General features: G+C 35.4%; 2 protein-coding genes across 2 annotated transcripts; both read left to right on the forward strand.

Moving 5' to 3' along the window:
• The first annotated feature begins 945 nt into the window (after positions 1-945).
• LOC117324929 (adenosine 3'-phospho 5'-phosphosulfate transporter 2-like) lies at positions 946-3,689 on the forward strand. Its single transcript, XM_033880772.1, has 2 exons — positions 946-1,213; positions 3,507-3,689. Exons 1-2 carry the CDS (start codon positions 1,067-1,069, stop codon positions 3,654-3,656), a joined length of 297 nt encoding a protein of 98 aa, XP_033736663.1. The 5' UTR covers positions 946-1,066; the 3' UTR covers positions 3,657-3,689.
• A 1,413-nt stretch (positions 3,690-5,102) lies between these two features.
• On the forward strand, positions 5,103-12,030 carry LOC117324836 (adenosine 3'-phospho 5'-phosphosulfate transporter 2-like). The gene is made up of 6 exons (XM_033880664.1): positions 5,103-5,236; positions 5,963-6,070; positions 6,487-6,584; positions 7,540-7,632; positions 11,564-11,675; positions 12,023-12,030. Exons 1-6 carry the CDS (start codon positions 5,176-5,178, stop codon positions 12,028-12,030), a joined length of 480 nt encoding a protein of 159 aa, XP_033736555.1. The 5' UTR covers positions 5,103-5,175.
• Positions 12,031-14,406: the final 2,376 nt, after the last annotated feature.

The raw sequence follows: 14,406 nt of genomic DNA on the forward strand, positions 1-14,406 counted from the left end.
TCTCAACCCTCGGGGTAAGATAATTAAGCTGCCAAACACTCAGCAAGCTTCCTGTTTGGCATCTTAAGAATCTTCCCCTCGGGTCGAGATCCCTGTCTCATCCCCAGGGGGGTGAACGATTATAATAGAGTGAATGAATGTATTGGTGTTTTAGAGTATACTATATAAGCATGCATATATTTATACTAGACTGATACTAATTAATATCTATGAACTTTAGGTTTGCATGACCTTTGATCTTTTCGTGCTATTTTTTATTCCAATCTATCTGTGTTGCATCCTAACTTTGTGATATTTAAACTGTTTCTATCAATTTTAATTGTTATGGTTATAAAGTCGTAAGAATAACTGAGCTAAAGCTGTATTGTTAGAAATAAAGGACTTTAAATAAACTTTCTTGTTTCTTGTCTAGTACACATGACACACACACGTACGACATACAGAGGTCTGGTAATCTGTCGTATACCCTCCATATACACGTTCCTCATTATTGTTACCGGTATGTCAACAATAGCTGATTGTTCCCTAATCTGTTCACAATCACACGACATAATCATTGTATTGTCTGTACGATTTAAGATCAATTAGTTTTATCCACGTGTAGGTATTTTAACAAGGTTAGCGAATGCGCCACTATTTTACAACCACTAGTTTACAACATAATCATAGCGGATACTATTAAGTATTGCAATAAATACTAAATAGAAGCTGTACAATAATATGTTTAGATGTGTTAATTGCAGGTATATGTAGATGTGCTCTATAGAAACAATGCAAGTAGTGTATTTAAAACTTCGTTATCAAATATCTTAATGAACAAGATATACGCTCGTAACAAAAATCCTTTTGCCTCAGAACATGCATTCAGTAATATACCGGCATGTGCCGTGTACATGCATATAGAAAGTGACCAGTCCTTTCCACGACAACAGTCGTTCTGTGAGATAACAGTTCGGCTTCTAAACATTGTATTTCTGCACACATTCTGGGGTTTGATCGTTATAGACACTTGATTCATGTTCACATCAGAAAAGACATCAAACAGGAACCTGTGACAAAGGTAAACATGGCGACCAATTCTCTGGATCGAGTAATGCGTGGATCAAAGCTTAAACTTCTGTTTTTAGATATTTCCCACTTGACGTCCAATGTTCAGATGACTGTTCTGTCAACGGCTGTGTGTGGTTTCTTTATCACAGGAGGAATATTTCAGGTACGTATCTAAGTGTTAAGGTCACCTGAGACGACGAAGTCTCAGATGACCTTTTGCGATTGTCTTTTGTCCAGCGCGTCGTCCGTCATCATTCCTGTGCCGTGTGTCGTAAACAATTAACATTTTCGACTTCTTCTCAATAACCAATATGTCAATGGTCATGATATTGAGCCTATTGCATGCTGGGATGGAGGGCTATGAAGTTTGTTCAAAGCAATGACCTAGATCAACTTTCAAGGTCACATAGGTCAAATATGTTGATATTCTTTGTCTGTGTAACCACGATGCCCAGAGCTATGCTATACATGCCGGGATGAAGGTCTAGAAAGGAATTGATATAAGCTTTAAGCTTGTTTTCCCATCCCATTTGCAATTTTCTGTATATGTTATGTTATTTTGTCTTGCTGAATAAAATAATGTTTAAACTAAAGTTGTTCAAATCAATGACCTTAGACTACTTTCAAGGTCACAGTGATCAGATGGGATAGAATCTTTAAACAGGTTCTTCTCAGTAACCAATATGCTTAGGGTCAAGGTCATTGGGGTTAAATGTTTAAGAATCTTAAACAGCTTCTTGTCCATAACCAATGAAGAGACCCAAAGCTAGGACATTGGGCCAGTTTCATTCTGGGATGAAGGGTAATGAAATGTGTTCAAATGCATGACCTTGGTGGAAGGTCACGGTGGTCAAATACGTTTAATTCTCAATTTAAAACAAAAACACCAACTATCAGCATGTATTTCAGAACATGTATATTGAGACCGTATTATTACGTATACATGTATCTATACAATGATGCGTGCAGTAAATGTGTTTGAAGTTTGATACCGATATGCTTATAAAGACAACTGCAAATCAGATTGTCAATTATTTCATTAAGATTAAAAACAAATCACTAATACAATTATGAATGGCAACTCATAAGGAATTCATACCATATGCTGTAAGTTGAAATTAGACAAAAAGATAAAATCAGTAAAGTACATATCTAGCGTAAATCAGTAAAGTACATATCCAGTATCAATCAGTAGAATACATATCTAGTATAAATCAGTAAAATACATATCCAGTATCAATCAGTAAAATACATATCCAGTATCAATCAGTGAAGTACATATCCAGTATGAATCAGTAAAGTACATATCCAGTATAAATCAGTAAAGTACATATCCAGTATAAATCAGTAAAGTACATATCCAGTATGAATCAGTAAAGTACATATCTAGTATAAATCAGTAAAGTACATATCCAGTATGAATCAGTAAAGTACATATCTAGTATAAATCAGTAAAGTACATATCCAGTATGAATCAGTAAAGTACATATCTAGTATAAATCAGTAAAGTACATATCCAGTATAAATCAGTAAAGTACATATCCAGTATAAATCAGTAAAATACATATCCAGTATCAATCAGTAAAGTACATATCCAGTATAAATCAGTAAAGTACATATCCAGTATAAATCAGTAAAGTACATATCCAGTATAAATCAGTAAAGTACATATCCACTATAAATCAGTAAAGTACATATCCAGTATAAATCAGTAACTTACATATCCATTATAAATCAGTAAAGTACATATCCAGTATAAATCAGTAAAGTACATATCCAGTATAAATCAGTAAAGTACATATCCAGTATAAATCAGTAAAGTACATATCAAGTATAAATCAGTAAAGTACATATCCAGTATAAATCAGTAAAATACATATCCAGTATCATTCAGTAAAGTATATATCCAGTATAAATCAGTAAAGTACATATCCAGTATAAATCAGTAAAGTACATATCCAGTATGAATCAGTAAAGTACATATCCAGTATAAATCAGTGAAGTCCATATCTAGTATGAATCAGCGAAGTACATATCTAGTATAAATCAGTAAAGTACATATCCAGTATCAATCAGTAAAGTACATATCCAGTATAAATCAGTAAAGTACATATCCAGTATAAATCAATAAAGTACATATCCAGTATCAATCAGTAAAGTAAATATCCAGTATAAATCAGTGAAGTACATATCCAGTATAAATCAGTAAAGTAAATATCCAGTATAAATCAGTAAAGTAAATATCCAGTATAAATCAGTAAAGTACATATCCAGCAGAAGACACCCTTTCTGAACACCTTCTACTTATTTTTTCAAGGGTCGCTATGCGAATCTATATTTTTTATTAGTTTTTTGTCCTCGTTTTGTCGATTTAAAGTTTGAATTCTGTTTCTTTTTTTAATGTCGGTATATATATACACAGTATATAATCACACGTAAACTATCTTTATTTACAGGAGTTAGTGTCTCGCATATACCGGAAGGAACTTCTGATATATAACTGGTACATGACACTGATACAGTTGGGATGTTTTTCATTGTTTGGTTTGATGAAGTTGCAGCTGAAGATGACAACGATCAGGAGGTATCATTCATTTGATGATTAGCCTTGAGTGTACGTTATAAATGTAGTAATGATATTTGTACTTTCTACATAAATTCCTTGATAACTGATTGAATAGTTTACGGTGAATTATCACTTTAATTGTTTCCAGATAAAACATTCATATCCAATACAGGACAAAGGTCACTCATTTTGATGATTAACTTTGCAAAATAATTGAAAATAGACATACGTCATATTGATGATTAAATCAAACTTTATTTTCTGATATACATATATGTATTATCATAGAATCTGCTTCACCACGTCAATATCAAGCATGTTCGGTACACAAGATACTCGGACAGATTTTCTTCGAAACATTAAAATATTACCTTAATTACTTTCCTATTTCAGACTGCCATTGAGACAGTTTACCGTTATTACTTTCCTATTTCAGACTACCATTGAGACAGTTTACCGTTATTACTTTCCTATTTCAGACTACCATTGAGACGGTTACCGTTATTACTTTCCTGTTTCAGACTACCATTGAGACGGTTACCGTTATTACTTTCCTATTTCAGACTACCATTGAGACAGTTTACCGTTATTACTTTCCTGTTTCAGACTACCATTGAGACGGTTTATCGTTATTACTTTCCTATTTCAGACAACCATGGAGACAGTTTACCGTTATTACTTTCCTGTTTCAGACTACCATTGAGACAGTTTACCGTTATTACTTTCCTATTTCAGACTACCATTGAGACAGTTTACCGTTATTACTTTCCTATTTCAGACTACCATTAAGACGGTTTACCGTTATTACTTTCCTGTTTCAGACTACCATTGAGACACTTTGCCGTTATTACTTTCCTATTTCAGACTACCTTTGAGACGGTTACCGTTATTACTTTCCTATTTCAGACTACCATTGAGACAGTTTACCGTTATTACTTTCCTATATCAGACTACTATTGAGACAGTTTACCGTTATTACTTTCCTATATCAGACTACCATTGAGACAGTTTACCGTTATTACTTTCCTATTTCAGACTACTATTGAGACGGTTACCATTATTACTTTCCTGTTTCAGACTGCCATTGAGACAGTTTACCGTTATTACTTTCCTATTTCAGACTACCATTGAGACAGTTTACCGTTATTACTTTCCTGTTTCAGACAACCATGGAGACAGTTTACCGTTATTACTTTCCTATTTCAGACTACCATTGAGACAGGTTACCGTTATTACTTTCCTGTTCCAGACTACCATTGAGACAGTTGACCGTTATTACTTTCCTATTTCAGACTACTATTGAGACAGTTTACCGTTATTACTTTCCTATATCAGACTACCATTGAGACAGTTTACCGTTATTACTTTCCTATTTCAGACTACTATTGAGACAGTTTACCGTTATTACTTTCCTATTTCAGACTACCATTGAGACAGTTTACCGTTATTACTTTTCCTGTTTCAGAATACCATTGAGACAGTTTGCCGTTTTAGCCATTTTAACAGTGGTATCGTTCGGCCTTGGTAATATTTCCCTCAGTTACATCAACTTTCCGACCATGGTCCTTTACAAGAGTATGAATCTGGTTCCGGTGCTGATTGGAGACGTTTTATTATATGGTACAAGGATTAATACATGCAATAAGTTAGCAACACCTACAACATAATCATTGTTACGTTACAAAGTTCCAAAGCACTTCCTTATAATTTACCACGGTAACCAAAATGTATCTACAGTTAATAAACAAAGCTTATTTTCGGGGCCGCGATGGCCGAGTGGTTAAGGTGTCCCGACACTTTATCACTAGCCCTCCACCTCTGGGTTGCGAGTTCGAAACTTACGTGGGGCAGTTGCCAGGTACTGGTCGTAGGCCGGTGGTTTTTCTCCGGGAACTCCGGCTTTCCTCCACCTCCAAACCTGGCACGTCCTTAAATGACCCTGGCTGTTAATAGGACGTTAAACAAAAAACAAACCAAAAAAACTTATTTTCGGGAATATTTGGTAGGTAAGACAATTGATAGGATAGAGTTAAGAACCGAAGCTTTTTTTTCGGGAACCATTGGTAGGTAAAACAATTGATGGACACAGTAAAGAAACAACGCTAATTTTGGGAACCATTGGTACTTAGAACAATTTACAGGAGATGGTGAAGAATCAAATCTTATTTGTGTAACCATTAGTAGGTAGGATAGGCACAGTAAAGAAACAAATCTTATTTGTGTAAATCATCGGTAGAAAACGATAATTTAGCTGCTAATTGTTTGAACTAATGGATACCATACTGATGGCATTGTATAACTTTGTACCGTCACTAACTGACCGAGTAATAAATCATTTTCTTTCAGGGAAAAGAAAAGATGTCAACGAGGTGGTATCTGCTATAATCTTAACTGTGGGTGTTGTGGGATTTACACTAGCGGATCCCGAGGTACCCTCTACCTTCACTACATACGGTACCTATCTAACTAGAACTTACTATCGTGGAACTGAGCTGACTTCAACAAGTATTTAAGTTTGCTTTAACATTTTAGACAATGTGGATACTAAAGCATCGTGCAATACATAATTAAAGACTAGTAGACTAAATCAAATCACTGGTGAAATTGACGTTTGACTCTGTTGTATTATTTGTAGGGAGCCTGAAGTTGGTTCCGAGTTCCGAGTTCCGTTTAAGTAAAACGGAACTCGGAACCAGTTCCGAGTTCCGTTTAAGTAGTTCCGAGTTCCGTTTAAGTAAACGGAACTCGGGTTCCGAGTTCCGTTTACTTAAACGGAACTCGGAACTCGGAACCAACTTCAGGCTCCCTTATTTGTATACACATTGATCACAGAATACAGGTAAACTCCACGCAGTGTATGGTTATTCCAGGTGTGCTGGCCATGATGTTAGTGATTTGTGCAGATATAGGTATAGGAAATGTGCAACGGAGGACGTTAGAGCAGAGCAGGTACAGCAACTCCGACATTGTGAGTATGCCTATTTAATGCATTAAATGTATATATTAGATATTATGTAAATTGGTTATAGTTGGAAGAAGATTTCACGTGGGAGATGTCGTCCCTTCCAAAACAGGTCGTCGTTTTCCAGCATAAGCTGTATTTATTTTATTGGTATTTTGCCGTTTTTTCAGTATATACTGTATACATTTTATTGATATTTTGCCGTTTTTCAGTATTTTGCCGTTTTTTCAGTATATAGTGTATACATTTTATTGGTATTTTGCCGGTTTTTTTTTTAGTATATAGTGTATTTATTTTATTAATATTTTGCCTTTTTCAAGTATATACTCTATTTATTTTATTGACATTTTGCCGTTTTTCAGTATTTTGCCGTTTTTCCAGTATATACTGTATACATTTTATTGATATTTTGCCGTTTTTCAGTATTTTGCCGGTTTTTTTTTTAGTATATAGTGTATTTATTTTATTGATATTTTGCCTTTTGAAGTATATACTGTATTTATTTTATTGACATTTTGCCGTTTTTCAGTATTTTGCCGTTTTTCCAGTATATACTGTATACATTTTATTGATATTTTGCCGTTTTTTCAGTATATAGTGTATTTATTCTATTGGTATTTTGCCTTTGTTTTATTGGTTTTCAGTTAGAAAGTTCTGTTTACGTATCGATGATGTTTATTGTAATGTAAACGTCCGGTCTTTTTGAAAATGATCCACTTTTTTTATGCTGACGCCATTTTGTAATAAGGATGCGACTGTACTTTCGACACAACATTTATAGGATGGTCAATGAGGAACAGCTATAATGCGTGTATTTTATTATATCACTATTAAAACACAGAACGGCTATTCCAGTATTATACAAACAATAAAATCGTATGACATCGGGTATATCCATTAGATACAATAAGATATATGACAATTATTTACTTGCAATGGTAGTTTTTTCATTTGTTTACAGATGTTTTATTCCAATTCCATCGGGTTTCTCGTTCTTTTGGTTGCTCTGGTACTTTCGCAAACCTTCGAACCAGCCTTCACTTTTTGCAATAAAGTAAGTAAAAAATTAAGAAGTAACTGAATTCTGAAATATCTCTGGTGTGTACTGTCATATCCAAGGTGATGGTGTGTACTGTCATATCCAAGGTAATGGTGTGTACTGTCATATCCAAGGTAATGGTGTGTACTATCATATCCAAGGTGATGGTGTGTACTGTCTCCAAGGTAATGGCGTGTACTGTCATATCCAAGGTAATGGTGTGTACTGTCATATCCAAGGTAATGGTGTGTACTGTCATATCCAAGGTAATGGTGTGTACTGTCATATCCAAGGTAATGGTGTGTACTGTCTCAAAGGTAATGGTGTGTACTGTCATATCCAAGGTAAGGGTGTGTACTGTCATATCCAAGGTAATGATGTGTACTGTCATATCCAAGGTAATGGTGTGTACTGTCTCCAAGGTAATGTTGTGTACTGTCATATCCAAGGTAATGGTGTGTACTGTCATATCCAAGGTAATGGTGTGTACTATCATATCCAAGGTGATGGTGTGTACTGTCATATCCAAGGTAATGGTGTGTACTGTCTCCAAGGTAATGTTGTGTACTGTCATATCCAAGGTAATGGTGTGTACTGTCATATCCAAGGTGATGGTGTGTACTATCATATCCAAGGTAATGGTGAGTACTATATCCAAGGTAATGGTGTGTACTGTCATATCCAAGGTAATGGTGTGTACTGTCATATCCAAGGTAATGGTGTGTACTGTCATATCCAAGGTAATGGTGTGTACTGTCTCCAAGGTAATGGTGTGTACTGTCATATCCAAGGTAAGGGTGTGTACTGTCATATCCAAGGTAATGGTGTGTACTGTCATATCCAAGGTAATGGTGTGTACTGTCATATCCAAGGTAATGGTGTGTACTGTCATATCCAAGGTAATGGTGTGTACTGTCATATCCAAGGTAATGGTGTGTACTGTCATATCCAAGGTAATGGTGTGTACTGTCATATCCAAGGTAATGGTGTGTACTGTCATATCCAAGGTAATGGTGTGTACTATCATATCCAAGGTAATGGTGTGTACTGTCATATCCAAGGTAATGGTGTGTACTGTCATATCCAAGGTAATGGTGTGTACTGTCATATCCAAGGTAATGGTGTGTACTGTCATATCCAAGGTAATGGTGTGTACTGTCATATCCAAGGTAATGGTGTGTACTGTCATATCCAAGGTAATGGTGTGTACTGTCATATCCAAGGTAATGGTGTGTACTGTCATATCCAAGGTAATGGTGTGTACTGTCATATCCAAGGTAATGGTGTGTACTGTCATATCCAAGGTAATGGTGTGTACTGTCATATCCAAGGTAATGGTGTGTACTGTCATATCCAAGGTAATGGTGTGTACTGTCATATCCAAGGTAATGGTGTGTACTGTCATATCCAAGGTAATGGTGTGTACTGTCATATCCAAGGTAATGGTGTGTACTGTCATATCCAAGGTAATGGTGTGTACTGTCATATCCAAGGTAATGGTGTGTACTGTCATATCCAAGGTAATGGTGTGTACTGTCATATCCAAGGTAATGGTGTGTACTGTGATATCCAAGGTAATGGTGTGTACTATCATATCCAAGGTAATGGTGTGTACTCTCATATCCAAGGTAATGGTGTGTACTATCATATCCAAGGTAATGGTGTGTACTGTCATATCCAAGGTAATGGTGTGTACTGTCATATCCAAGGTAATGGTGTGTACTGTCATATCCAAGGTAATGGTGTGTACTGTCATATCCAAGGTAATGATGTGTACTGTCATATCCAAGGTAATGGTGTGTACTGTCATATCCAAGGTAATGGTGTGTACTGTCATATCCAAGGTAATGGTGTGTACTGTCATATCCAAGGTAATGGTGTGTATTGTCATATCCAAGGTAATGGTGTGTACTGTCATATCCAAGGTGATGGTGTGTACTGTCATATCCAAGGTAATGGTGTGTACTATCATATCCAAGGTGATGGTGTGTACTGTGATATCCAAGGTAATGGTGTGTACTGTCATATCCAATGTAATGGTGTGTACTGTCATACCCAATGTAATGGTGTGTACTGTGATATCCAAGGTAATGGTGTGTATTATCATATCCAAGGTAATGGTGTTAACTGTCATATCCAAGGTGATGGTGTGTACTATCATATCCAAGGTAATGGTGTGTACTGTCATATCCAAGGTAATGGTGTGTACTGTCATATCCAAGGTAATGGTGTGTATTGTATCCAAGGTAATGGTGTGTACTGTCATATCCAAGGTAATGGTGTGTACTATCATATCCAAGGTAATGGTGTTAACTGTCATATCCAAGGTAATGGTGTGTACTGTGATATCCAAGGTAATGGTGTGTACTGTATCCAAGGTAATGGTGTGTACTGTCATATCCAAGGTAATGGTGTGTACTGTCATATCCAAGGTAATGGTGTGTACTGTCTCCAAGATAATGGTGTGTACTGTGATATCCAAGGTAATGGTGTGTACTGTCATATCCAAGATAATGGTGTGTAACTGTCATATCCAAGGTAATGGTGTTAACTGTATATTAACAATATTCTCAATGGGAATTACATATAAAAGTGTGTAAGTGGGTGTGCGTGTGTGTGTGTGAAAGCTGAATTAGGTTATAGTTAGAAATGTACATCTCTACCGGAATAGAAGAAGACTGATATAGGCATAGCCTGTTGTCTGATTCTTTTGTAAATACTCATTTAATGACTGTAATTAATGTACTTTGTTAAAATGTATTTACAATAAAATATTTTTGAAATTGAAAAAAATGGTGTGTACTGTCATATTCAAGGTTATGATTTGTACTGTCTCCAAGGTAATGGTGTGTACTGTCTCCAAGGTAATGGTGTGTACTGTCATATCCAAGGTAATGATGTGTACTGTCATATTCAAGGTTATGGTGTGTACTGTCTACAAGGTAATGGTGTGTACTGTCTCCAAGGTAATGGTGTGTACTGTCATATTCAAGGTTATGGTGTGTACTGTCTCCAAGGTAATGGTGTGTACTGTCTCCAAGGTAATGGTGTGTACTATCATATCCAAAGTAATGGTGTGTACTGTCATTTCCAAGGTAATGGTGTGTACTGTCATATCCAAGGTAATGGTGTGTACTATCATATCCAAGGTAATGGTGTGTACTGTCATATCCAAGGTAATGGTGTGTACTGTCATATCCAAGGTGATGGTGTGTACTGTCATATCCAAGGTAATGGTGTGTACTGTCATATCCAAGGTAATGGTGTGTACTGTCTCCAAGGTAATGGTGTGTACTATCATATCCAAGGTAATAGTGTGTACTGTCTCCAAGGTAATGGTGTGTACTGTCATATCCAAGGTAATGATGTGTACTGTCATATCCAAGGTAATGATGTGTACTGTCTCCAAGGTAATGGTGTGTACTATCATATCCAAGGTAATGGTGTGTACTATCATATCCAAGGTAATGGTGTGTACTATCATATCCAAGGTAATGGTGTGTACTGTCATATCCAAGGTAATGGTGTGTACTGTCATATCCAAGGTAATGATGTGTACTGTCATATCCAAGGTAATGGTGTGTACTGTCTCCAAGGTAATGGTGTGTACTGTCATATCCAAGGTGATGGTGGGTACTGTCGTATTCAAGGTAATGGTGTGTACTGTCATATCCAAAGTAATGGTGTGTACTATCATACCCAGCTTAGATTTTCTATTTTTGGTATTTTAAACGCCCATATAAACATATTACTGATTACTGCAATAAAAGAGAAATCTACTTTGGTGACTAAAGAAACATGAGAAAAATATCTTCACACGGTGCAAGGAAATAGGAAAATGAAATTTGGACTCTCTGAAAAGAGTTTTATTTAAATCGGGTCACGTTTTATCATATGTACCAATCAAAACAAAACAGGGAGTTCAAACATTAACATTAATTTTCAGCACGCGATGGAGACATATGGTTACACTGCATTATCCTCACTGTTTGGTTTCCTTGGGACAAACGTTGTACAGACCATGGTGAGAGCTCACGGTTCTTTAATTGGTATGACAGGTAAGATTTTGCACATTTCTGTTTTAAAAGGGCCCTTTTAGTTATTCAAACTTATTTCAATATCATCTATAAAACGAATTAGACATATGTGGTGCAGATACAAATAATAAACTGATTGTCTTGGGGTCAGTTGACCGTGGCTGAAAGGGTTTTTCATTCAACCCTAAATAATTACATTATGATAAAGCCCCAGACAATAACATTCCATGTACTTAGACACAGTCATTTGCTAGTTTACTGAACTAGTTGTTCAGAAAAACTTTTAATTTTGAAATATCTCTAAATTGAAAATAGCACCGACTCCGTTTGAATTGATACTATGACATCTTCATGACGTGTATTATTAGATACTTGATATAACACAATAGTCTTCATGGCGGGTATTATTAGATAGACTAATTGATACTTGATATAACACAACAGTCTTCATGGCGTGTATTATTAGATAGACTAATTGATACTTGATATAACACAACAGTCTTCATGGCGTGTATTATTAGATAGACCAATTGATACTTGATATAACACAACAGTCTTCATGGCGTGTATTATTAGATAGACTAATTGATACTTGATATAACACAACAGTCTTCATGGCGTGTATTATTAGATAGACTAATTGATACTTGATATAACACAATAGTACTAAGTGTAAGTACTACTAGAACATTTCCCTAAGATAACTGATGGACATACACTTGTCGGCCTACCGGCTCGAGCATTATACTGATTGGAACGATGTATTTTGAAAGTACCTTCAAGTTATTGCGTTACTGATCAAGTTGTGATGCACATTACAGGTTAATAAGTTAAAACAAGACATTGTTTATATTTCAGTTACACTTCTAAGAAAGGCTCTTTCCATTGTTTTATCATTCCTATTGTTTCCGAAGCCATTCGTTTATCAGTGAGTATAATCATAGCATATTACTGGTCGGAGATTATATAAACTATTCACTTGTTAATGAAGTTATACATCGGTCGTTTATTAGTACAGTTGTCAATTATTCGCTTGTTCGTGAAATCAAATACATGTATATCTATAATTGTTGTATGAAATTTCCCTTTACCCTTTACATATACGTTTTGGTCTGCTTTGTTATACATCGGCCGCTTATTAGTACAGTTATACATTTGTCTCTTGTTGGTTAAGGTATACATTGTTCACTAGTTAGTTAAGTTATACATTGTTCGCTCGTTAGTGAAGTTATACATTGTTCGCTTGTTAGTGAAGTTATACATTGTTCGCTTGTTAGTGAAGTTATACATTATTCACTTGTTAGTTAAGGTATACATTGTTGGCTTGTTAGTGAAGTTATACATTGTTCGCTTGTTAGTGAAGTTATACATTGTTGGCTTGTTAGTGAAGGTATACATTGTTGGCTTGTTAGTGAAGTTATACATTGTTGGCTTGTTAGTGAAATTATACATTGTTGGCTTGTTAGTGAAGTTATACATTGTTGGCTTGTTAGTGAAGTTATACATTGTTGGCTTGTTAGTGAAGTTATACATTGTTCGCTAGTTAGTGAAGTTATACATTGTTCGCTAGTTAGTGAAGTTATACATTGTTCGCTAGTTTATACATTGTTCGCTTGTAAGTGAAGTTATACATTGTTGGCTTGTTAGTGAAGGTATACATTGTTGGCTTGTTAGTGAAGGTATACATTGTTGGCTTGTTAGTGAAGTTATACATTGTTGGCTTGTTAGTGAAATTATACATTGTTGGCTTGTTAGTGAAGTTATACATTGTTGGCTTGTTAGTGAAGTTATACATTGTTGGCTTGTTAGTGAAGTTATACATTGTTCGCTAGTTAGTGAAGTTATACATTGTTCGCTAGTTAGTGAAGTTATACATTGTTCGCTAGTTTATACATTGTTGGCTTGTAAGTGAAGTTATACATTGTTGGCTTGTTAGTGAAGGTATACATTGTTGGCTTGTTAGTGAAGTTATACATTGTTCGCTAGTTTATACATTGTTCGCTTGTTAGTGGTTATACATTGTTCGCTTGTTAGTGGTTATACATTGTTGGCTTGTTAGTGAAGTTATACATTGTTCTCCTGTTAGTGGTTATACATTGTTCGCTTGTTAGTGGTTATACATTGTTGGCTTGTTAGTAAAGTTATACATTGTTCGTTCGTTAGTGAAGTTATACATTGTTCGCTTGTTAGTGGTTATACATTGTTGGCTTGTTAGTAAAGTTATACATTGTTCGTTCGTTAGTGAAGTTATACATTGTTCGCTTGTTAGTGGTTATACATTGTTGGCTTGTTAGTGAAGTTATACATTGTTCGCTTGTTAGTGGTTATACATTGTTGGCTTGTTAGTGAAGTTATACATTGTTCGCTTGTTAGTGAAGTTATACATTGTTGGCTCGTTAGTGAAGTTGTACATTGTTTGCTTGTTTATGTATTCTGGTTTTTATTTGTGAATCTTTAGGAGCATATAACATAAACCTTTTCTCTTTACAGATACGTTTGGTCGGCTTTGCTGTTTTTCGTTGGATTCCTACTAAATATTTACACACGCCATAGAAAAATAGTGTCAAAGCATTTTAATGTGCAATAATAATGTGATGCTGAATATGACGTGTTGCCGGTTTGTACCTTTAAAAATGAATCGCATAAATTGTACTCAACACTTTGGTGTCCAGAAAATTTACAGAAAAAAACTTGAAATTTCTTTTATTTCGATGTCCTTTCCAGAACACTTTTGAGAATTGCACAAAAGGCA

This window comes from Pecten maximus, chromosome 4 (assembly GCF_902652985.1).
Source record: "Pecten maximus chromosome 4, xPecMax1.1, whole genome shotgun sequence".
Taxonomy (NCBI): domain Eukaryota; kingdom Metazoa; phylum Mollusca; class Bivalvia; order Pectinida; family Pectinidae; genus Pecten; species Pecten maximus.

Coding starts and splice junctions, on each gene's coding strand:
- LOC117324929 (XM_033880772.1), top strand. CDS start 1,067: ATGGCGACCAATTCTCTGGATCGAGTAATGCGTGGATCAAAGCTTAAA. Junction 1,214..3,506: donor TCACAGGAGGAATATTTCAG/GTACGTATCTAA, acceptor CTTTATTTACAG/GAGTTAGTGTCTCGCATATA.
- LOC117324836 (XM_033880664.1), top strand. CDS start 5,176: ATGGTCCTTTACAAGAGTATGAATCTGGTTCCGGTGCTGATTGGAGAC. Junction 5,237..5,962: donor TGGAGACGTTTTATTATATG/GTACAAGGATTA, acceptor ATTTTCTTTCAG/GGAAAAGAAAAGATGTCAAC. Junction 6,071..6,486: donor CTCTACCTTCACTACATACG/GTACCTATCTAA, acceptor TGGTTATTCCAG/GTGTGCTGGCCATGATGTTA.